The 23,614-nt window shown below is 37.1% G+C and overlaps 1 protein-coding gene across 1 annotated transcript; it reads right to left on the bottom strand.

The window, feature by feature from the left end:
* Positions 1–44: 44 nt before the first annotated feature.
* TERB1 (telomere repeat binding bouquet formation protein 1) lies at positions 45–22,662 on the bottom strand. Its single transcript, XM_034073114.1, is given in 20 exon segments — positions 45–194; positions 2,640–2,849; positions 3,374–3,486; positions 3,883–3,996; positions 8,765–8,845; positions 9,615–9,785; positions 11,001–11,084; positions 12,574–12,635; positions 14,010–14,356; positions 15,122–15,279; positions 16,275–16,400; positions 17,653–17,784; positions 18,918–19,070; positions 19,640–19,762; positions 19,926–20,041; positions 20,134–20,194; positions 20,660–20,791; positions 21,246–21,374; positions 21,523–21,633; positions 22,491–22,662. Coding segments are annotated over 20 exon segments (2,607 nt in total). The 5' UTR covers positions 22,525–22,662.
* Between the last annotated feature and the right edge of the window lie 952 nt (positions 22,663–23,614).

The raw sequence follows: 23,614 nt of genomic DNA, 5'->3' as shown, positions 1-23,614 counted from the left end.
GAACCCTCCCCAGCTCCCCGCCCCGCGGCCGCGCTGGTTTCCGATCAGGCGGAGCGCGGCCAGCCCCTGCAGCGCGCCCCGCCCTGGGCGGTGCCTGCCACGGCTGGGAAGGCGGCGAGGGCGACCACGTCCCGCAGCGCCCCCTTGCACCGGGGAGGAGTGCTCGCCGCCGCTCCTTGCAGCCTGCTGTGCGGCTAGCTAAGGCCAACTGAAAATTATATTAATTATTCTTATGCAGTTATATTTTTTTGATGGCCGTTATGTGTAGATTCCAAAGCACTTCATGCAAGAAAATAAGTATTGAGATTACACAGTCAATCAAAAAGAGAGAAAAAGATTGACTTGCACAGATGCACACAACAGGCTCCTGCTCACTTTCATCCAGGACTCTTCCATTCTGATTACACAGCAATTTTTTAATGATGCCGTTTTCAGCAACTTGCATGACGAGAGCAGCTGAAACATTGGAAACGGCTGTGGAAATTTAACAAGGCAAAGTGCCGGGTCCTGCATTTGGGCCACAAAAAAAACATGGAACACTCCAGGCTTGCGGAAGAGTGACTGGAAAGGACCTGATGGAACTGAACATCAGCAGCTTCTGCCCAGGCAGCCAAGCCGGCCAACAGCATCCTGGCCTGTATCAGGAGTAGTGTAGCCAGCAGGGTCAGGGCAGTGATCGTCCCCCTGTACTGGACACTGGGGGGCGCCGCACCTTGCATCCTGTGTGCACTTCTGGGCCCCTCACTACAAGAGAGACATTGAAGTGCTGGACTGGAGCCAGAGTAGGGCAATGATGCTGGTGAAGTACCTGGAGCTCAAATGTGATGAGGAATGGCTGAGGGACCTGAGGTATCTAGCCTGGAGAGAAGGCGGCCCAGGGGGGACCTTGTTGATCTCTTCTCTACAGCTCCCTGAAAGGAAAAACCTAGCGCTAATAAGGTAACTAAACTTTTTCCATAACAAATTAATTATTGATTAATCACCCCTTTATCAGACTAGATAAAATATGCAAATGAAATACTAAGGCTATCACTAAAAAATCATCTGCTTAAGGGTTTCAATAAAGCTGTCTCTGAAAGTTGTGCAATTAGCAGAAATGGCAGTTCTGCTTATTTACTTGAGTAATACACCAAAAATGCCTGCTACGTGCTACTACATACATGTGGTGTTTTCTGTCACAGACACATTTTTCCTCACATACAGCACATTAAACCCATGGCAAAATATTTTACCTACTTTAAACATTTCACTGATTAAGAGGAAACAAATTAAGACAAAACATCTAACACCAGTTTCTGACATAAAATATTAATTTTAGCAATAGAGCTTTTTCTTACAAATGGTGTAAAGCAAACTATAGAGAGCTTCAAACAAAAAGGCAGATCAAATATTACATAAATAAAACGTTCAAGAAGGCTCAGAGAACCTCATAAATTCTACTGGCATTTTGTTAGCTACATTAGCATTATTAAAAAAAAAATGAATAAAAAAAAGCGCAAAAACCCCAAGCACCAAAATAACAAACTTAGGCAATTACATATAATTTCAATTTACATTTTGGAACAACTCTGTTAATGAATGTTCTGTCAATGAATGTTATCACTGAAAACAGGAGTCCAAGCCAATCTAAATTCTCCACGGGTTTGTATTGCTGCAACAGTACATCACTATTAAAAATGCTATTCTTCAACATTCTGCAACAAGATCCAAAATACTCTTGAAAGGTGCTGTTGAACTTTGTTTTTTTTCTTGCCTCTATAAAATGAAGACAAAAGAAAATTTTTATAAAATTTTTATAAGAGCAAGTACTGATAGGACAAGGAGGAATAACTTTAAACTGACAGAGGGGAGATTTAGAGTAGGTATGAGGATGAAGTTCTTCCGTGTGAAGCACTGGCACAGGGTGCCCAGAGAAGCTGTGGCCTTCCCATTCCTGGCAGTGTTTAAGGCCAGGCTGGATGGGGCTTGAAGCAACTTGCTCTAGTGAAAAGTGTTGCTGCCTGTGGTGGAGGGTTGGAGCTGCATGATCTTTGAGGTCCCTTCCAACTCAAACCACCCTGGAATTCTGTGATTCTGTGAAAATGTCAGTGCAAATGTTGACACAAGCCACTGCACGATTTCACAAAACACTGCAGTACAGTAAGGCATCCCAATGAACACTGCCCCACACATTTGAATCACAGAAGAAATACTGCCCACCCAACTCATATGCAGCATCTCCCTGTACGGGAGATGCATGTCAAAGATGGTGAAAGTTGCCAGAGAGATTTTCACAAACCATCTTCAGAAAAGGGACTGAACAGAGAGATCAACTTCCTAATAAAAACAGGGATTAATTTAAGAGTCCTTAATTGAAAATCTTACCCTTTGTATCCTGCCAGGTGGCACTGGAAGGTTCAAATGCTCTCTAGTATTTCCCTAGTTCAGTTCTCCCTCTCCAAGCACCAGCCCTGGCTGGATTACATTGGATACTGTTCCAGTGCTCAAGCATGCATAGCACTGAACTGACACAAAGCACAATCCCATGGGTTGCAAATTCTGATAGCTTGTCTTTTTTTCCCCCAGTCATTTCAGGGGCAAAAGCTGAAAACAGAACTGACAACATGCATATATGATAGTAGAAAAAAAAATATGATTACTTGCAACTGTAACCTGTCGTACTTCTTGGAAAGGTCGACATTTGTCTGTCCTTTCTGAAATGGATAAAACAACAAAATTACATTCCAGTGGTTACCTGTTTTTTTCACTCCACTCAAAAGATAGTTTATTTCTTCAGCTGTGAAATCTTTTCAGGTTCTTCTGTTGTTTAAAGTTTTTGTGTTTGTCTCCAGGGTACAGTTTTCATTGTTCTGCAAATATTTATTTTGGTGAAATTAAAAATTATGTAAATTTGCATACTGTTTTGCATTTGGGAATAACACATTATTACTGGCAATACAATCTGAAGTAGTTCTAAAGAAATTATAACTTTGCCAAGATAACACTGGTTCTTCAAGGTTTCTCCACTGTCACCCACTTACTGAAATACAGTAAGTATTTCATTTCCATTTTTTCAGACCTTCCTTTCTGTCATGCCTATGTAGTTTAAATCTTTAGCATATTTCTGTTATTTCCATGCACATTTTCACTAATTCAGGGAAAAGCATACCTCCATATCTATTATTCAGAAAGGACTGTCAGTTGAAAATGCTTAATTCATTTCAGGGATAAATCAATATGACTGGAGCAGAGTATTTCAGAGGAATATCTCTAATGAAGTCCGCTTTGCTATGGGACTCCTGTTAAAGGTGACTTAAAAAGAATTTATGCAATTCACAGAGATTTTCTTTGGACATTTATAAATACGTGTTTTATTAGGCTTTGCATAACTAACCACATATCTGTCTGCTGAATACAGGCAATTTTCTTTTAAGCGCAGACATTCCTGGTTGCACATTTCTTTGGCTCTCTGCTTGTTCAAGTTAGAATCTTGGCTTTTTTGTAAAGCTATGAAATTGTGAACAAGGCCACCTCTTAGTTACCTTAAACTAACTGAAATCCCCTGCAAAACTGAATACAGTGTTGCAAAGGAATGTTTTTTTGTAATGAACTTGAAAATGTACATGTTGTTTTATTAATAATATCTCATTATCTTTAGGTCTTTTTCTCATCATTGACATTAACACATGAGGATTGTTTATGCATTAGCAACTTGCAAATTATAGGAACTAACTCCAACATCTATAATACTATGACTGAAGGTAGAGAGCATACCTATTTTAATTATTAGCCATTCTGTCTCCAGTAGCAAGCACAGGTGCATTTCTCAAAGCCCTGGCCTAAATGCAATGTCTGATCTTTAAGTTACATTTATTACAGAATTAATATTCTGGTAATACTCACACTTTTTATACGTAGGTATCAAGTTACAGTCATCAGCCAAACTTGCACTTTTACTATGTCTCTCTCTATTTGAAGTATTAGATTGTTTTTTTCTATTTGGAGTCAAAATAATACCTTAAAAAACCAAAAACAAAACCAAAAACATTATGCATTGTCCTGTGATCAGCGGTAGCAGTCATTTTTTTTCTCTTTCTTAGTAGCTGCTGCAGTGCTGTGTTTTTGACTTTCAGCCTGGGAACAACATTGGTAACATCAATGTTTATAGTTGCTGCTCAGTAATGTTTACTCTGGCCAAAGAGTTTCTGAATCTCATGCTCTACCAGGGAGGAGGGGAAGCTGGGAGGAAGGAGAGAGAGGACACCTGACCCAAACTAGCCAAAGAGGTATTCCATCCCACATCATGCCCATTGTATAAACTGGGGGCAGTTACCCAGAAGGGTTAGATCACTGCTTGGTTGGGCTGGGTATCAGTCAGCAGGTGGTGAGTGGTTGTATTCTCTTCCCTTGTTATTTCCCTTATCATCATTATTACTATTGGTAATAGTAATAGTAATTGGTAGCAGCAGTGGTTTTGTGTTATACCTTAGTTACTGGACTGTTCTTATCTCAACCCGTGGGAGTCACATTCTTTCAGTTCTCCTCCCCATCCCTCCAGAAGTGGGGGAAGGAAGGAGGGAGAGTGAGAGAGTGGCTCCGCAGCTGGCTGAGTTTAAACCATGACAGTTCTTTTCGGCACCCAACATGGGGCATGAAGGATTGAGATAATAACAGATCTGACCAGAGTGTGTCTAATAGTATGTGTGATAAGCATTCATTGTTTTGCATTAATAGTCACTCATCACAATGCTGATTCATTGGCTCTCAAAGTTGTTGCTCTTGATCTCACAGTTTTAGCATATTGTACCTTACTTATAGCCAGTATTTGCTGTGTTAGTGTTTATTGGATGGAAGCCTTAGGCTAAGATTCTTGTTTCATTGTACTTTATGGTAATGACTTATAATACAATAGACTCATTGATCATGAAACTGATCTGGCTTGCCTTCCCAGTGTGGTCACCACCTCTATAGTTTTGGGAGGCATATGATAGAAGTGTTTAAGAAGTACACATCTTTTATTCCCTCCTTGGGTGGTCTACCTGTGAAGGAGACATTCTCTTATGCTCCAAGGCCCCCCACCAGACCATTTACAGCATCACTTGAGAGTTCTGAAGGTTTTGAATGGCCTTTGGGTACCCTTGAGACCTGCTTGCTGATTGTGATGGAGATCACTGTGTTGGCATGCATACAGAGTGTGTTTTACCCAGGACCATTTTGTCAGATCTCAAGAGTTAAGAAGAGTCAGGTTTGGGTCTTGTATAGGGTTAGATGGTGATGTAGGAGGACCAAGAGATTTTCCCTGAGGCTGGACAGCCATGAGGGGCAGGGTGTGTGGGATAGTATGGGGCAGTATCTAGGCCAGTGGGCCCCTCCAGTGCTTTGGAATACCACTGAATAAGTGCAAAATCCAGAAAAATTAGTAAAACACTTAAATGAGGTGTGTTGTCAGTCTGGTCATACCAGAGAGGGACAAATCATGGCAACATGCTGGGGCTTGGCCTATGCTTACAGAGCCCTGTTCAACAACATGCAGCACCTTCAAAAGGAAAAAAATGTTCCTGGATCTGATGGCAAAGCAACAGACAGCGCAGCTATTCCAACTCCAAGTACAGCAGCTACGCCAACCTCAGTGACAAGTACAGCAGCTACTCGAACACCGAATGCAACAGACAGTGCAGCTACTCCAGCTCCAAGCACACCCGCTACACCAGTCCCAGTGACAAGTACAGTAACTACCCAAACTTCGACTGCAACAAACAGTGCAGCTAATCCAACTCCAAGTACAGCAGCTACACCAGAGGATCAATTCATGCCAACATCACTTACCCCTGTACACAAGGGGAAAAGCCAAACAAAGGCAAGAAAGATGAAGAAACAATGTACTCACCACCCGGGACAGCATCTGACCAGGAGTTATTAATATGTGAATCAGAGGAAGAAGAGGTGACTTTTGTACCCCAGACCTCAACCAAGCTACAGAATATGCGAAAAGATTTTACTCATCCTCCAGAGGAGCCCATCATCACCTGGTTGCTCTGATGCTGGGACAATGGGGCCAACAGTCATGAACTAGATGGTAGGGAAGCCAAGCAGCTGGGATCACTTGCAAGGGAAGGGGGAATTGACATATAATTGCAAGAGAGAAAAAGCCCTCAGCCATTGAAAGTGGCTCTTGGCAGCTGTGAAAGAAAGGTTTCCATACAAGGACGATGTTATGAATTGTTCAGCCAAGTGGACTACTCTAGAGAAAGGCATCCAGTCTGTGAGAGAATCAGCCATTGCAGAGATGATCTATCTTATCAAGCCAAATAATGGGGATGTATCCATAGATCCAGATGAAGTCAAATGTACATGACCCATGTGGCGGAAACTTACACAGAATGCACTGTCATCATAAACCCATTCATTGGCAACAGTAACCTGGTGTGACATAGTACCACTAAGAGTGGATGAAATGATTCATAAACTCTGAAAGTTCAAAGATAATCTCATCCTTTCCATCATTTCACCTGTGGAAAAACTGTCCCAGGAGTTCAGACAATTGATAGATGATCTATTTGATCTATCCAGCTCCCCACAGGTACCAGCCCGCACATCAGCTATTAACAAAAGGCATCCTGCTGCTCAAGAGAGAAGATATAGAAGGTATATGCCACGGGCCACCCTATGGTTTTACCTGAAGATCACAGAAAGACATTTTCAAGTGGAATGGAAAACCTACCTAGACTTGTTCTCCAGATGGGACCTCAAGGTGATTTGATTATAGGGGAAAACAGCCAATGAACTCAATTGTATGCTGTTGCCTGCTACATAGCACTTTTACAGCCCACCAGCTAGATGTCTTCAGGTCACCAGCGATTGGCCCTGACTTCCCTCCGACCATCATCCAACATCCTGACTAAGTTTAAACCACGACATGCATCTTTCTTGAAAAAACAAAACATGGATGTTGTAGGAATTAAAATTTAAGAGAGAACCATTTTTTTGAAGCTAAACTGCTATGCTGGAGAGACTGCAAAATTCAGTTTACTTCAGAAAATATTTGCTTGCTAAAGATAATATATTAGTGTAGTAGGCTCTTGAAATGAAATACATTTCAAGTTATTTATCCAAGAGACCTCCATAGCTATCACAGAATCATAAAACAGTTAGGGTTGGAAAGGACCTTAAGATCATCAAGTTCCAACCCCCCTGCCATGGACACGGACACCTCACACTAAACCATCTCACTCAAGGCTCTGTCCAACCTGGCCTTGAACACCACCAGGGATAGAGCATTCACAATTTCCCTGGACAACTCATTCCATTACCTCACCACCCTTACAGTAAAGAACTTCTTTTTCATATCCAATCTAAACTTCCCCTGTTTAAGTTTGAGACAAGTTTGAGAGACAAGGATGTTGTGTGGGACAGTGTTGAGCGCTTTGCACAAGTCCAGGTAGATGACGTCAACTGCTCTACCCCTGTCCATCAGTTCTGTAGCCCCATCATAGAAGGCCACCGAATTGGTCAGGCAGGATTTCCCCCTAGTGAAGCCATGCTGGCTGTCACTAAGCACCTTGTTGTTTTTCATGTGCCCTAGCATGCCTTCCAGGAGAATCTGCTCCAATTTTGCCAGGCACAGAGGTGAGACTGACTGGTCTGTAATTCCCCGGGTCATCCATTTTCCCCTTCTTGAAAGTGGGGGTTAAATTTCCTTTTCCAGTTGTTGGGAACTTCACCTGACTGCCATGATTTTTCCAATATGATGGCCAGTGGCTTAGCAACTTCATTTGCCAGCTCCTTCAGGACCTGCGGATGGATTTCATCATGTCCCATGGACTTGTGCATATTCAGGTTCTTAAGATGGTCTCGAACCAGACCCTCTCCTACAGTGGGCCTAGGGTCTTCATTCTCACAGTCCCTGCGTCTGCCTTCCAAGACTTCTGTGGTGTGGTCAGAGCACTTGCCAGTGAAGACAAAGATGTCATTGAGAACCTCAGCCTTCGTCAAATCCAGGGTAGCCAGTTCTCCTGATAGCTTCTGAAGAGGGCCCATGTTGTCCCTAGTATGTCTTTCATTTGGAATGTACCTATAGAATCCCTTTCTGTTATCTTTCACATCCCTAGCCAAGTTTAATTTGATTAATTAAATTCTGAATCTGGAGGGGAAAAAACATCTACTAGGTTTTACCAGATATTAATTAAATAAAATAATGACATTCACAACTCTACCTTGTTAGTAACATCTTATTCAACACCTCATAATATAGGACAAGTAAATGTATCTCCAGTAGTTAATTTTCTGACAGGTTGCTTTCAGTTACTTGCTCTAGTATTGATGTGTATGTTAAGGTTTACCCTTTTAGCTGTTCAGGACATAGTGGCACAAGTTCCAAGCTGGAACAGAAACAGGTATGACAGGATAACATGGCTATAAATGTATAAGACTGATGCTGAATCCAGGAACAGGAACTGTACTGTGCTCTAGTCCTGACTATACCTCTCCATTTTAAAAATTAATGCCACAAAACCGAAGAACAGCAGATGGCAAGGAAGCAGCCCTGGTAGGATTCGAAGAAGTATCTTCAAAGCAAGTGCCAAATTTGTTCTGAACTAATGTGCATAACACAATATCAGGATTACAAAATAGCATTTTTCTGGCCTATTGATATGAAGATTTTTTCACAGAATCTACAGAAAAATCCTACAATATAATTGCCTATCCACAGCCTCTCATGCTAAAGTCCTGCAAAAGAATTATTTGATAAAGGCTTTTTGCATTAATTTCTAAACCAAGCCCTTACTTTGAAAATCATCCACTTCAAACCTAAAAGTTGGTATTTTTGCATGTACTCCTTCTTTCTTCTTTGGGGTCAGCAGTATTTCTGCAAAATATAAGATGGACACCAGTACAAATGTCAGTAAGTAATAACTGTTTCATTTTGAAAATGCTCCTTTAAACAAAAAAAATACAGGGTGTGCTTTAATTTCATTAATTAAGAACTATAAGCCTCTCATGACTGTAAATATGTAATATTAGAATGAAATTACCTTGTTATAATGTCATACATTCATTCACACTTACTTCAACTTAATAAATTCTCTTTATTAGTACCCGAATAAGCCCTTACTTTGAGAACTATCCAGTCTGCTCCTAAAAGTTGGTATTTTTGCATGTACTCCTTCTTCCTTCTTTGGGGTCAGCAGTATTTCTGGAAAATATAAGATGGACACCAGTACAAATGTCAGTAAGTAAGAACTGTTTCATTTTCAAAACACCTCCTTTAAACCAAATAAATACAGAATGCACTTTTATTTTATTCATTAAGAATTATAAGCCTCTCACATCCATAAATATATACTATTAGAATGAAAATACCTTGTTATAATATCACTTATATAATGTATTATATAACAATATAATTTAAGATTATATAACAATACGAGATATAATGTGACAATATAAGAAAGACACAAGATCCTCAAACAGAAGTGCCTAGTTCTCATCTTCCAAAGTACAAATCATTGGTAAATCAAACTAAATGAGTGAGTTTACAGGAGCAGGACAATCAGAATCAAACTAAAATAAGTTCCGAATTTTAAATACTATTTAAAACAATAGTTACAATTACTAAAAAATACAATCATAATTACTTTCAGAAGCTGCATATCTCCTGCTGTTACAAACATTCAATTTGCGAAGCCCCTTTTTATGTCTTTCTTCAGCTTCCAGAATGACTTTGTGGTGGTCACACTGGTATAGACAACTTTGCAACATCTTGGTAAAGGTTCTACTATTGAAGGACAGTTCTCCTGCTTTACAACCTGGAAAAAAACAGCAGGATATTGTAGAAACAGCAAGCACGAATGCTATAGAAGCCATCACAAAATCCAGCACATTATTTTGACACCATGATCTACAATTTAACCTCCATTTTCCATATACACATCTCAAAAGAGGTTACACTTTTGTGTGCATTCTTGTTTTGTACTTGCTCTTTTACACTGCACTTCAACTCCAGAAGCACTAAATAAGGCATGGATCCTCTAGGGATGTGAAAATATTAGTGGGACTGGAAGAAAGTGGCCTCAGTTCCCTTTGCAGATTTATCCAGGAGCCAAAATATAAAAGATGTCTTTGCTATTTGAAACTTTCTCTGTGTTGTAACAGTTACCTGTATTAATCTGAATAAACAATGTCTATTTTACAAATTTCCTCGCAGGAAGCCTTCCTGTTTGTTTCTGGGGACATTCCTAGGGTAATGTATGGTTTAGTGATTCTTGGATGTTCTCATAGTTAGCTACATCAGCTGAAGGTGAACTTCTGCACTGTGTGGAATTACAAGAAGGTCACTAGAACATAACTACAATATTCTAGCCTAAAATAAAGCAGTGCTAAAGAGCAAGTTGAATTTAGTTTGACAGCTGTATGTCCACATGAAGTTCAAAGGTGGCTTACAGTGCTTCACCCCCCCGCTTTTTTTTTCTTTTTAAATCAAGATACACAGGCTTAATTACAAAATACTTACAAATCCTGAGTGCTAGCAGCATTCTTAGAACCTACTGGTAAATTGTGTTGAGGTATTAGAACATGGGATAACTGAAGGCTGCAGTCATGGATTACTATAAAACTGACTGATTATGCTTAATAGCAGTAATGCAGAGAAAACAGAAGGACTGCAGAGTAGTTAGGAGGCTTAGAAGAGGAATACATGAGGGAACTGAGCAGGGCTCCAAGTTTGTCCTCCCTCTTTCCAATCAGAGAAAGGAGGAAAGCACGCACTCTTAAGTGCTCTTGTAATAGCATGTCATCTTTTAAGCTGTTGTATATTATGCTTGTTAGTAAACCCACACTAAAAGGTACCTAGACTGAAACTGGAATATGCAAGCTTTATTTCAATATTTAGTATTTATTAGACGGGCAGGAAAAGGAAAGTAAGCTGTTAAGAATTACATAATGGATAATCCTGTAGATGTGTTAAAATCTCTGTAAACCTTCTTTTATGGACTAAGGAAAGAAAGACTTAGGATAATATTTACCTGAACACCTGAAATCTGCCATTTTCTGGGATGCAGATGTAGCTGAAGTACTTTTTTCTCCTTTGGTTATCTCTGAGTGTTGATCTAAATTAGGAAGGAAGAAAAACACTAAGAAAATGCAACTGATCTTTTCCCATGGCAATCATGCATAAGCACACCTATATTCAACTGTATTTTCTACCTCTAGATTATTAAAGTTTAATTTACATAACAGCAAAAACTCCAAATGAAATTCCTCAAGTTAAACGGATCACATTTATATTTTTGCCAATCCAGAATAATTGTATTTAATTCACTGCTTTTTCATTATTCTCCCAAAGCATATTGCTTCTACTTGAAAAGAGCAAAACAACCCTGTAAAGTTACATCACTTAACTAAGCTCTTTAAACTTTATTTCTATATGGAGTCAGATGATGAAAAATGTGATGTGCTGGAATAATACTTATTCTCAATTTAAATAAGTATAACCTGGAGATAAGCTTGGTCACCTGTAAAGCTACCATTCTGGCAAATACTAATCTAATGAATAATTATAAATTTTATAAATTAACAGGAAACTAAATTATGAATAAAGATTTGATTGGACACATCCCAGTTCTGAAATAAATGTATCAGACTAAAAAGATCAATGCAAATCTGAAAAACATTTATCTTAAACACATCTTCAGCATGTAGGTAAAGCTTCAGGCAAGTCATGCTCACAGGCAAGTTCTATCCCTGGTCTTAAAATGACAGATCCTTACCCATTTCTATTACTGACTTTCATTGTTCACTATAGACTGCATTCAGACTAAAATGAAAACATTTACCTGTGATACATTCATGTGAATAGTTAAAATCAATTAAAAAAAAAGCTAAAATATATATTAGAAGAAAAGGAAAATAAATACTCTCCTAGTAAAACTGCACACAATATAAAATTTCTAAACTATGCATAAATTTTCATAGAATCATAGAATAGTTAGGGTTGGAAAGGACCTTAATATAATCTAGTTCCAACCCCCCTGACATGGGCAGGGACACCTCAACTAAACCATATCACCCAAGGCTTCATCCAACCTGGTCTTGAACACTGCCAGGGATGGAGCATTCACTACCTCCCTGGGCAACCCATTCCAGTACCTCACCACCCTAACAGTAAAGAATTTCTTCCTTATATCCAGTCTAAACCTCTGCTGTTTAAGTTTCAACCCGTTACCCCTTGTCCTATCACTACAGTCCCTAATGAATAGTCCCTCTCCAGCATCCCTGTAGGCCCCCTTCAGATACTGGAAGGCTGCTATGAGGTCTCCATACAGCCTTCTCTTCTCCAGGCTGAACAGACCCAACTTTCTCAGCCTGTCTTTATATGCGAGGTGCTCCAGTCCCCTGATCATCCTCTTGGCCCTCCTCTGGACTTGTTCTAACAGTTCCATGTCTTTTTATGTCGAGGGCACCAGAATTGCACACAATGCTCCAAGTGAGGTCTCACAAGAGCAGATTTTGATTAAAAAAAGTGATAAAAACACACAAACCTAATTAAAATCTCATTAAGAACAAGATTATTTAAGAGAGGAATATGTCTATTTGTACCTGATGTGCATGTCTGTTTCATGTTTTGAACGATCTCTGCTGGTTTCTTGGGTAAATGTTCACTGGGAAGATCAGAATGTAAACAGTGGGGAAAATAAAAAAAATCACATTTTCGAACATATATTTACCTGTAAATCAATACACACATTCCAAAGGCAAAACAAAACACATATTAAACATATGAAAGATTAAACTTAAAAAAAATTCTAATTATTCCAAGTTACTGGGGCTATACTCAGTTTACTCAGTTTACCGGAGACCTGTGAGAAGCACTCTTTGCAGTGCTGTTTAGAACTGGGAGTGCAGTGCCTTCAAGGGATGCTGGCTCACTTGCAATCCTGATTAATGTAAAGATTGCTTAGTGCACATAAAACTTTCACAATCTCTTCCAAATACTGTAGCCTTCAATAGATGTAGCAATTGCTCTAAAAAGCAATTGATATTTTTTCTTACACTGACTAAATTCTATGCTACCTACATACTCCTGTGATATGGTGATCATACATTTTTCTGTGTCATTGACTACCTCCAAATGCTGCAGGAGCAGGGAGCCTGATCGATGGTTATCCTTGGTTAACTCCTTTTGTCACACAAATACATACACAAGGAGATAGCTTCCCTTCTCTCCACCTCCCCCCCAAAAAAAAGAAAGTCTTAATAGTTTTGTGCTTCAGAGTCCAAAAGAACAAATAATCTGTGTCAAATTATGCTAATCAGTAGCAAATCAAAATTTATCTGAATATACCATGGAAAATATCATAGGCTTTTGGTAATTTCTGTGGTGGTTGCAAAGTTACAATATAATGCATGCAAGGAAGCTGCACATGAGCTGGTGCAGCCAGCCACATCTGTGTGAGAGTAATAAGCAAGAGAACAATGAATGACTAAACAATCTTCTATCCTTCTCTTCCCATGGAGGGAAGCAATGGAATATGAGGGGAGAAAAGCAGGGAGTGGAGGCTTTTTTCTGTGGTTCGTAAGCACTCCAATTTTTTTTTTTTTGCAGAGCAGGATCTGTAACTGCTGTTTTTCTAGGAAGTGCATATAATACAATTCTTTGTGGCTTCGTCCAAACCAATGGTTGAAATTTTGATCTACTAAATCAGCAAGAATTTTGAGGCAAAAACAATGGATGATTTTTCATCACTATGTTGAAGTAGCACATGGCCTGTACTGGCTTGCTATACAATATCAGAAGCTATAATTCAGAGAAAAATATGGTACTTTATTACTACCATGCCTATCATCGTTAAACTCCGTCTTCAAAAACACTTCCACAAAATACTCTCTAGTGAGCCACCAAAAGGCTATGCCTTTTCACTAGCAGAAAAAAAAAAAACCTACTTAGTAATAGCGAATGTAAAAGGCTGACATTCAGTTTGAAAATTAATAAAGAAAACCAAGTTAGTATTTCTGCTTAGGTTTAAGACACTTACCTTACTTGAATAGACTGATTTTTTACACAAGTAGTTCTTTCATTCATAGTGTGACTTTGTAGTACATTGCCTGTTTGCAGTTCATTAACTGAACGCAGACTATTCCTCTGTTCATTTTGTCTCACAGAAGCATTTCCTAGATTCATAGGGTTAACTATGTAATTTTTCAGTGCAGAAGAATTTACAGATGGAGAAACAAGCTGATCATCTGACTGTGGACAATGTATTTCTTTATGTGTTCTTGCTATGTAGGTTTTTTGATCAGCAGGATTCACCTCATAATATTTAGATGCTTCAGTATTGGCTTCTAAGGATCTTTCTACAAATACTTCTCCTTTCACACTTTCCTGTATTGAAAAATACTAGTCAGTGACTATACAAGCTCTATAAAAATATTAAATAATTCTAGTAACAAGATTAAGTAGGATAGACAAGTCTAAATCTGGAGGTAACAGAAATTCCAGAGAAACTTCAGAAACCCCTGAGTTAAGAGCCCACAAGACAGCAGTGCTGCTGAAGGTGTTGAAGGGGTAGTTACTAAGTAATAATTCCAGGCTGAAGCACTAGATTTGCTACTAATACGAGGCACTTCTAGAAATGAAAATATTTAAGTAAGATCCAGCTGAATAACTAAAAAACTTGCAGTTCCACACCCAGATATAATATGCAGTTATATAGCACAAGGAAAATACGCAACAACTTTATTTTAGTTTATGCCCTCATTTTTCATTATTGTCTACCTCATAGCTGTACAATCACGGGCATGTCAGGCTTGCAAATATTAAAATTATTGCTTCAAATGTTTGGTATTAAAAATAAATCCAACTCTTTTTTCTCCAACCTAAAAGATTTCAAATTTGTAGAAAATCTGGTTTTACAATAAATTAAAATGCTTCATAAAAACACAGATGCCTATATTCTCCAATTGCCCTGCTTACTTCTAAATCTGTATGATATAATGGTAGAAGTTGCAGGTTGTAGTTTCACACACATCCAATGTTTTCCCTACTTTTCTAGCTTACACTGAAATAACCTTAAAGGTTTACATTTTATTTAACCCTAAACTCTGGAAAAAATTGCTTAGTTTTATTCACTTTGGTAAATGGGCCAACCTCATTATACTCTTTTTGAAGCAAGTTTATTCTGTGTAAAATTTCTTTTGCTTCCTTCCAGTAGTCTTCTAGACTTCTTTTTCTGACTTGCATGTCCAGCTCCTCTGTATTGGTTACATTTAATGAATTATAATTTATTTTCAGGAACAATTGTTTGGCTTTATAAATCATAAAAAATAAAACAATATTAATATTACAAGCTTTTTTAAATGAACACTTCAATAAGCATTTATTATATTTTAGTATGCTGAGGGACAGCCCCAATAATTTAATGCAAAATATAACCTCTGAATAATGATTTTAATAAAATTTAATGTACACATAAATGTTGATAAAATTCAAATATAAAGTGCAGTTACAAGAGGTGAGCTTGCAATTACAGTTGCTATAAGCTTTTTACACAAAAATGCTCTGCTTTAAAAAACTCTTATCATCCTCATTCTATAGGTCTTTTACCTGTATGTCTCTGGGTTTTTTTTAAGAAACAACTCCATATTAATGGACACTGAAAATCACTACACCCCCTCAATCTTATACAAAACTCTTACAAAAATGTAGATACATGCTGTTTACTAATTATCAACTGCATAATACTTCCACGCTTTATAGAGATTAAAGGACATGTCTTTCTGTTTCATTGGTAGTATTCTACAGCTAATTAAAGACAAACAAAAAAAGCATCAAAAACATTAAAAAAGAAACTTCAAAATACACCTTATTAAAAAAAAAAAGTATTTTCTTTCATGTTGCAAAATAATTGTAGTCATGGTGATTTGGGGCTTGACTATCTACCAGCTTAGCCTTTACAAACAGGGGTACGTACCAAGAAATAGAATACCAACTCTGTGTTTGAGGACAACGCTAATTTATGCACAGAATTTATAAATGGGAAAGCTTTCAAGAACTGGCCCTACATACATAGATTTCACAAATGCATCATTGCAACATTGTTGGAATTTTTACTTTTCTTTTTTGTGCCTAAATGCTGTCATCAGTCCATGGCAGTAAACATACAACTTTTCTGCAGAAAACAAACATCACTTGGAGTACAGAGAATTACAATGTTGCTACACTGAAAATCACTTAGAAAGTCAAAAGAATTTAAGAACAGAAATAATCTGTGTAATTTTTAAAGCAGTAACAGTAAGCTTACTCATTTGTTTGCAGTTTTTAAGCACAAAAGTAGCCACTTTGTTTAGTTCCTCATCCTGAGACTCTGTTAATAACTGAATCATAAGTGGAAGACCATTGTTCTGGAGCAGCTCACACTGGTTTTCTTCTAAAACAGGATATTGTAAAGGAAAATATATTGTTTTCAGCTTCATACACAGTTTCATTATGGATCCAAGCATGCTGTAATGACCTTTTACCTGGGTTGCAGCAAAAGCACTTTCACACAGGATGATTTGACCATAGCTCAAAGTTATTGCAAGAAAATTGAAGGAGGACTTAAGACGAATTGTGGTAGAGATACAAACTCATTTAACTCTTGCCTAAAAATCTGAATTCTGGCTTCTGTATTTCTTTTCCTCTGGTATATACTCCTGAAGTATATAAGCTATATTTATGTAGATCTTGAGATGCAAAAATATCAAAAGTTTGTTACTGGCAAAACTCACATAAAATTAGTAGTTTAATCCCAATCTAGCTAATCAGTTCCTCCTTGTTAAGTATGTAATTAGCTATATTTTTTACTGTGATGTCATTTGCTGTATATATTTATATACATGACAACTTCCTAAAAACTAGTTCTTTGTTGTCTAAATAAAACCAGGAAATCCGAAAAACAAATGAAATATGGTTATTTTGTCAGTGGTGACATTTTAAGAGAAACTTTCATTCTGTTGGTTTATCATATTTCTATTTGAAAGACATTTTCCATTAAACTATTTTAATTAATTCTTCATGAAAAAGCATCTTTAAAACTGATTTATGAGCTACTGAGCTTATTATTGAACTTGTTATTAACAAAGGATCATAATCATTGACGATTTTTGAACATAATCCTTTTTTCTTTCATCTCTGAAATACATGTGAAAAACCAGTAGTATAAATAATGACCAGTATTTCACAAGTTCCCATTCTGTTGCTTTTACTGCCATAAAATACCAACTGAAGTGTTAAATGTTTTTCATCCTTGGGAAAGTCCTGAGGAGCCTGGCAAAAATATTTCAGGATTACATAGCGCTTACATTATTTCAACACCAATAGTTTTACATAGCTTTTAAAAGCAATTAACAGCTATGTAAGCAGTGGACAGAAACTGTATGGATCAAGGACCATTAAAACAAAGCTCAAAAAGACTTGTGTGGTGTGTATGTTTTGTAGTAGCTTTCACATCTGGATGAATTTTATCCTGTGATACCTAAGACCAGCTCTGAATTCCTGCATAATAGTCTGCTTTTTCTAAATATTAATATTACATTATTTAAAAGAATTTCCCTTCATTTTCCAGTCTTGATAAATGATACCATTGAAGTTGTTAGTGTATAACAATTCAATAGAGACTGATAGGAAAAAAAAAATCTTACCACAAACTTCAGTACAGTGTCCAATGGTTAGAATAATACTAATTTTTTCACTTGTATCCAGAGTGTCATTGGACAGCAACTTTAGTAGCTCTGACACAGTGTGGTACTTTGTCAAGACAACACCTATGGTAGCTGTTATGTAAAAAATAATTTGAAGAAAAATAAACACAATAAGTATATAGGCATCATTCAAATATAAAATGCTGTTTTTCAAGGGAACTCTGCAGCCCTCTAAAAGCCTTGGGCCTGCATAGTCCTTCTCTTTCATTTTAACACTTCAAATCATCACATCCCTCCTGGAGCAGCAGTTTTTCCCTGTAGCCAATGCTGCACTATCTCCCAGATTGTGTGGTATAGAGATGTGGCAAAATACCTGGCAAACAAGGTCTTTGCAATGTGAAGGTTTTGTAGACCTCTGCTCAGTTTGTCCACATCTTTTATCAGCTCCAGAATAGAGCAAAAGAGTAGAATAAGATGATCTTTAGGTCCTTTCCAACCCTAACTATTCTATGATTCTATGACACATGGACTATCTGCCACAGAAATGCTAAGAACATTTCTGGTATAGGGCAACCTCTTCCTGAAACCAGGAACACCACTGTTATTACATACATGCTGACACCTAATCCTCTCCCAAATCTTCTTTGAAACTAAGCTCAAAACTAGTGCAGGTATATGCTTTTAAACTTGTTTGAACTTCCATTCACAAGCACTTAGAGCACAAGTGTCAAATGTAATAATCATGGCTAACAGCACAGATTGATCAGGCTCACAGGGTTCTCAAAATCTGATGGAATACACAAAGACCTCATTAGCATAGCACTCTCCAGACAGTAGATCAAAGTGAAGACGTGTTATGCAAAAATACCACATCCATTCAGTTCCAGCTGAGTTACTAAAGCCTCCCAAAGCTTACAAAGCTTATTAGTTTAGGCACAGGCCTATAGAAACAGATCTCTGACTCAGAATCCAAGCTGACTGCCACACACGCAGTTCTGAGCTTTACTTACACAAAATTAGCATCTTATTTTTAATTTTCAGTCTTGTTTAAATTTTATTATTTTAGCAATAATGGGAAAGTAACCCACCTCAGATGAACTGAACAACATATACTTATTTGAATTTTAAAAAAATCTGCAATATCAATGTATGTGACTTAATGCCCTCCAGCATTCATTCTTACCACTTTTCGATGAAAAACAGACTCAAAAAATTTTGTTTTAAAATTAGCATATATAAAAAATGGTAGTGGGCTTGTCACTCACAGTCATTAGCAATGCAGGCATCCAGAGTCTTTGCAACTGCTATTGCAAGTTTTATGCTGGAGTTACTCATACTGGAATCACGTGTAAGCCTGGTGAGAACTCTAGCTAATGTATCCAGTCCTCCAACAGAAACAAAATATTTCTGCACGTATGCTGAGTGAAAAAAAACAAGAAACAAACTGAAAACGTCTTAAAAATAATGTGAGTTGCAAACTGTTTTAGCATTTTAGCAATTAGGCTCATTACAATTTTTTCTGTGCATGTATTAATCATTACATTTCCACTGATGCAACTGAAGTTGAATATATGCTACTCTCAAGAAATGTAGTAATTGTCATACAAAATAGTTCCAAGGAACACATAGCCCTAATGCTTGCATGCAAATGGCAAACCTTATGCCCAAGTTCTACCAAAGTCAGTGTTTTCAGAAAGGTAACAATGTCTTGTATTTGTAAAATACTTTTACTCAAAACAGCTCCCAAAATTTCTTTAATAACCTCACTAAATGTAGTCAGTTTATGGCTATTTGTGGACTTCAGCACAATGAATACACTGTAAATGAAAATGGTGGAATAGTTTTCACAGTTAAAGTTGGAAGAATAGCAAAATTGTAGAGATTTACAAAAAAAAATCAAACATTAAACTATCAAATTAAACTTACTTTCCCCAAAATAAAAAAAACAAAAACAAACAACACTATCTAGAGCTCAATCTGTACTTACAGTTATTTGCAACTGTGAGACCAACAAATGAACAAATAGGACGAACTATCTCAGGCTTTGTGCAACTTTCCAGCCACTCTTTGGCATATGGGAAAACTGAAGAGCAAATGTTTTGATTATATTCTAGAAAAGTAAAAACAAATAACTCCCAATCAAAATGTATTATTAAATTTCAGTTGAACATTAAAAAATTAAAACCAACAATTATTAACAAAAATTAAAACAAACTGTTATCACTTTGGAGAAATACTTAAACTTTCCTCAAAATCTTAACAGCAACACTTACCATTCTGGGGATTGTTAACGCAGGCACAGAGAGTACTGCAGACTGAGGACCACAGCTGATAGCACTGATTAGTATCTTCATCTGACAGATTGATCTCAGATGTGGAAAGGGTTGTTCTGTTAAGAACAATGAAAACAAGTCCCAAATAGTCAAGCAAACCTAAATGTTGAATAGTCTATCATTTTATGTTTGAATTGCAACTGCCCACCTGAATAACTGTAGCAGTAAGCCAATGCAGCCTGTATCTCTGACATAGGTTTGCCCATTTACTAAAAAAGAACACATGCAAGACTCCTAAGACATATGCAACTTGAGACAAAATCTTAATGTTAAGTTTAATTTACATATATACATTCTTTTCCCATTTCCTAAACATATATCCCACCCCCCCCAAAAAAAAACAAATACAAAATCACAACAAATGCCAATGGATTAGCAAAAATGTTCCATTTCTATGCCTGTTTTTTATTATACGTTGTCAGTAACTACTGGTTTGCATTATTTTTTAACTATAATTTCATTTTTAGTACTAAACCAGTTTCTGCTATTTAAGGAAATCCCAGTGAGCGATGATCTATTTACACAATTCAGGTTCAGCTACCTGCAATCATTCATATTTAGAAATTAACTTTACCAAAACGTTACTATTGCATGTTCTAAGTTTCTGTATTGCAGATTGTCAAATAGAAGAAAAAATGGTGTGACACAGAAAAAACAAAATAAAATGAACTTACTATTATTGGAAACTACTGCTAAGATGACATAAACAGACATTCTTTTCAAGTTCACACCAGAATCCTTATTAATTAAAAATGAAATGAGGTCTTCAAAAAATGAAGCAGTACAGAGAGCTTGTTGACAATAAACTGAAACCAGAAAATAAAAATCATTAAGTCCTAAACCAAGCCATTTATAAACCTAAATTATATTTATAATATATTAACTAGAGTCTCAGTTGCTTCCAATATGTGGTGAGTGGAGACAAACCAGGACTACAAAGTGGCTGAGGGCTTCTCCTGTAGTCAGTGTTAAACCAGCCAGGACCTAGGCAAACTCTGGAACAATTTACAAGTCAATTAACACTAGCTGCTAAGGAAGTTAAGCAGTACAGCTGTCTGGTATCATCAAGGCATGCTGCCTACACAATTCAGCAAGGTATTTCTCCAAATCTGGGGATAGACTGTGACACAGTGGCATTCCTACTCCCCCTTGCTTGACCCAAGAATCATATTACAAGATTTTCTGAGACAAGAAAGTAACAGAGACTAAGCACAGCAGAGGTAATAATTACCCAGAAACACAAATAATATTGCTTATTACCATTACTCTCCATTGTAATTCCTAATGTAAACAAAGCTGCTTCCTTTACTATGCCATGAATACTTGACTTTGCAAGATCATTTACAAACATCAAACCACCAATTTCTCGAAAATATTCACTTGCTTCACCTATAACATTAAAAAAAAAACAATTAAAGTTTGTCTTTATTTCTCTTTAAAATTAAAACCTTTCAAGATCCTTTAGGTATTTTTTTTCCAGGATAATCAACTTTTTAACATACTGACTGTATTTTTTCTAAGGAAAAACTCTTCTTACTGTTTTGTTGACAAATTGAGTAAATAGTGATCAAAGTGTCTTTCTGAGATAGAGGGCAGTCCATCTGATATTTAAGGCATTCAAGCAATAAGTTCAGATCTGTTTTCACATCTATGAGCAAACACAAAAAACTTCATGAAAATTGTTAGCTCTTCTTTATGATCTATTTAGTGTTACAATAAACCTGCCCAAAAATTAAGTATGCGTTTTTGAAGTAAAAAACTGTGAGCAAACATGGACCTACACCATTTCTCTCTATCCACAAATAATATACATATGAAAATATTCCTTTCCATAGGCTGTTATTCGAGCATTACGTCCTTTGCTAAAGTTACAGCCCCCTTTTCACATTTCTGGCCTTTAGTTACTAGTAACAGTCTTACTGAACAGGATGCAACTGCAAGGTGCATTAAGGGTATTTAAGTGAGTAAAATAGAACCATGAAAATATTCAGACTGAAAATAGAATTGCAGGAATCCAACAAAGCAAGGCTCACTATATGGTATTTACTTACAGAAAACTTAATCCCTTACCACAGAAGCTAGAATCTTAAATTGTTATATTAGTAAGTTAAGACAAAACATTTTCTGGGCACCTATACACAGGCCTAGGTAGGTAGACATGTTTGAGAATCTGTTTCTCAGTTGTATGGGTATAATAAAAAGATTTATTTGATAATTATTTACAATGGCAATCACAGATTTGTAAACCTTTTTAAGACTTGGGGTTTCTTAAATAAGTTTAAATACAATAAAAATGTAGGTTATTATTAGCAAAACAAGAAGTGACTTTGTTGTGGTATAGTCTACTGTCTGAAAGCTCGTCATTAGATTTTCCAATACAAAATCTGACATGGAAAAAAAGCATTTCCCTAGCACCTCATCACCCATGACAAATCTATCACAGCCTAGTAAAACTTTGTAAAATTCATGCAGGTAATAAATGACAAATTATGTTGAGTATCTTACCACACTGTTTTTTCTGCCTCTTTTGAGTTTCCATTTTTGGTTGTATCTCTGTTCTTGCTCTACAACAGCAAGGAAAAAGGATTTTCTTTTCTGTTCAAATTAGCATGATTTGTAACACCATATGGAATACAAATTAAGTATTTTTTCTTAAATACACTCTTTCCAGTTTTTATGGCTTTACTCTGTCATCTGACACACAGTTTAATATGCTTTTGCATGGCAAAGATTTCCTTTGGAAATACAGTATTTTATAGTAACACTGCATTTGTAACTACCACGTTACTATCTTTTGAAAGTCAACATTCCGCAGAGATCAAGTGATTCCATGTGGTCACCAAATATGTCCCTGTCATTAAAAGTATACCTACTTCTATGTCATTATCGTAATAAACGTGATCCAATTTTCCTTGCAATAGTTGCCAACTTTGTCATCAGCCAATAACTAGCAGTAAGACCATCAAGTAATGTTATGTAGAGTCAGTTGTGTCCTATATCCACTATAAAACCTGGAGCCTCCTACTGCTACTCAGTGAGCCACTAAACCGTCATTGTGTTGTTTCATCACTATTGATCAAAACCAAAGACAACAAGCATGAACTGTTATTTCTTAAAGTAAGAATTTATTTTAATTCACCAAAGAAATGATGACATTACATTAAGTATGCAAACCAGAAAACCCAGCAGGGATTCTACATAAACCTAACTTGCCAGCATCTGAAAGACTGTTGAACAGCAGAGTGAAACTGAGGTGTAGAAACAGGAAGATGGTCCCTTAAGCATTCCCCACGACCCAGACACAAAAGATTGATGCAAGCACCACAGTAACCTATTTCAGTCTCTCAAAATATCTAGCTCCAGGAAGAAATTTTGTATGAGTGATAAATCCAGCTTAGTAATGGATTGGTTACCCTTCTCCAAGTAGACAAAAGGCCTTAAGAAAACATCAGTGCCATCTTAATGAAGACAGACAGGTCTGCTTTAGTCAGATTGTTCCCATTCTCTTCCTACTTCCACCAGTTCAAATACTCTGCATTCATCCTTACAATGGCATTGGTGAAGTGTGTGTTTTGAGAGGGAATGTTTAAAGAGTTCATCTTGCTTTGCCCTTTCAGAAGTGATAATAC

Source organism: Melopsittacus undulatus, chromosome Z (genome assembly GCF_012275295.1).
Source record: "Melopsittacus undulatus isolate bMelUnd1 chromosome Z, bMelUnd1.mat.Z, whole genome shotgun sequence".
Classification (NCBI taxonomy): Eukaryota; Metazoa; Chordata; class Aves; order Psittaciformes; family Psittaculidae; genus Melopsittacus; species Melopsittacus undulatus.
This window is presented reverse-complemented; position numbering and strand designations above follow the sequence as displayed.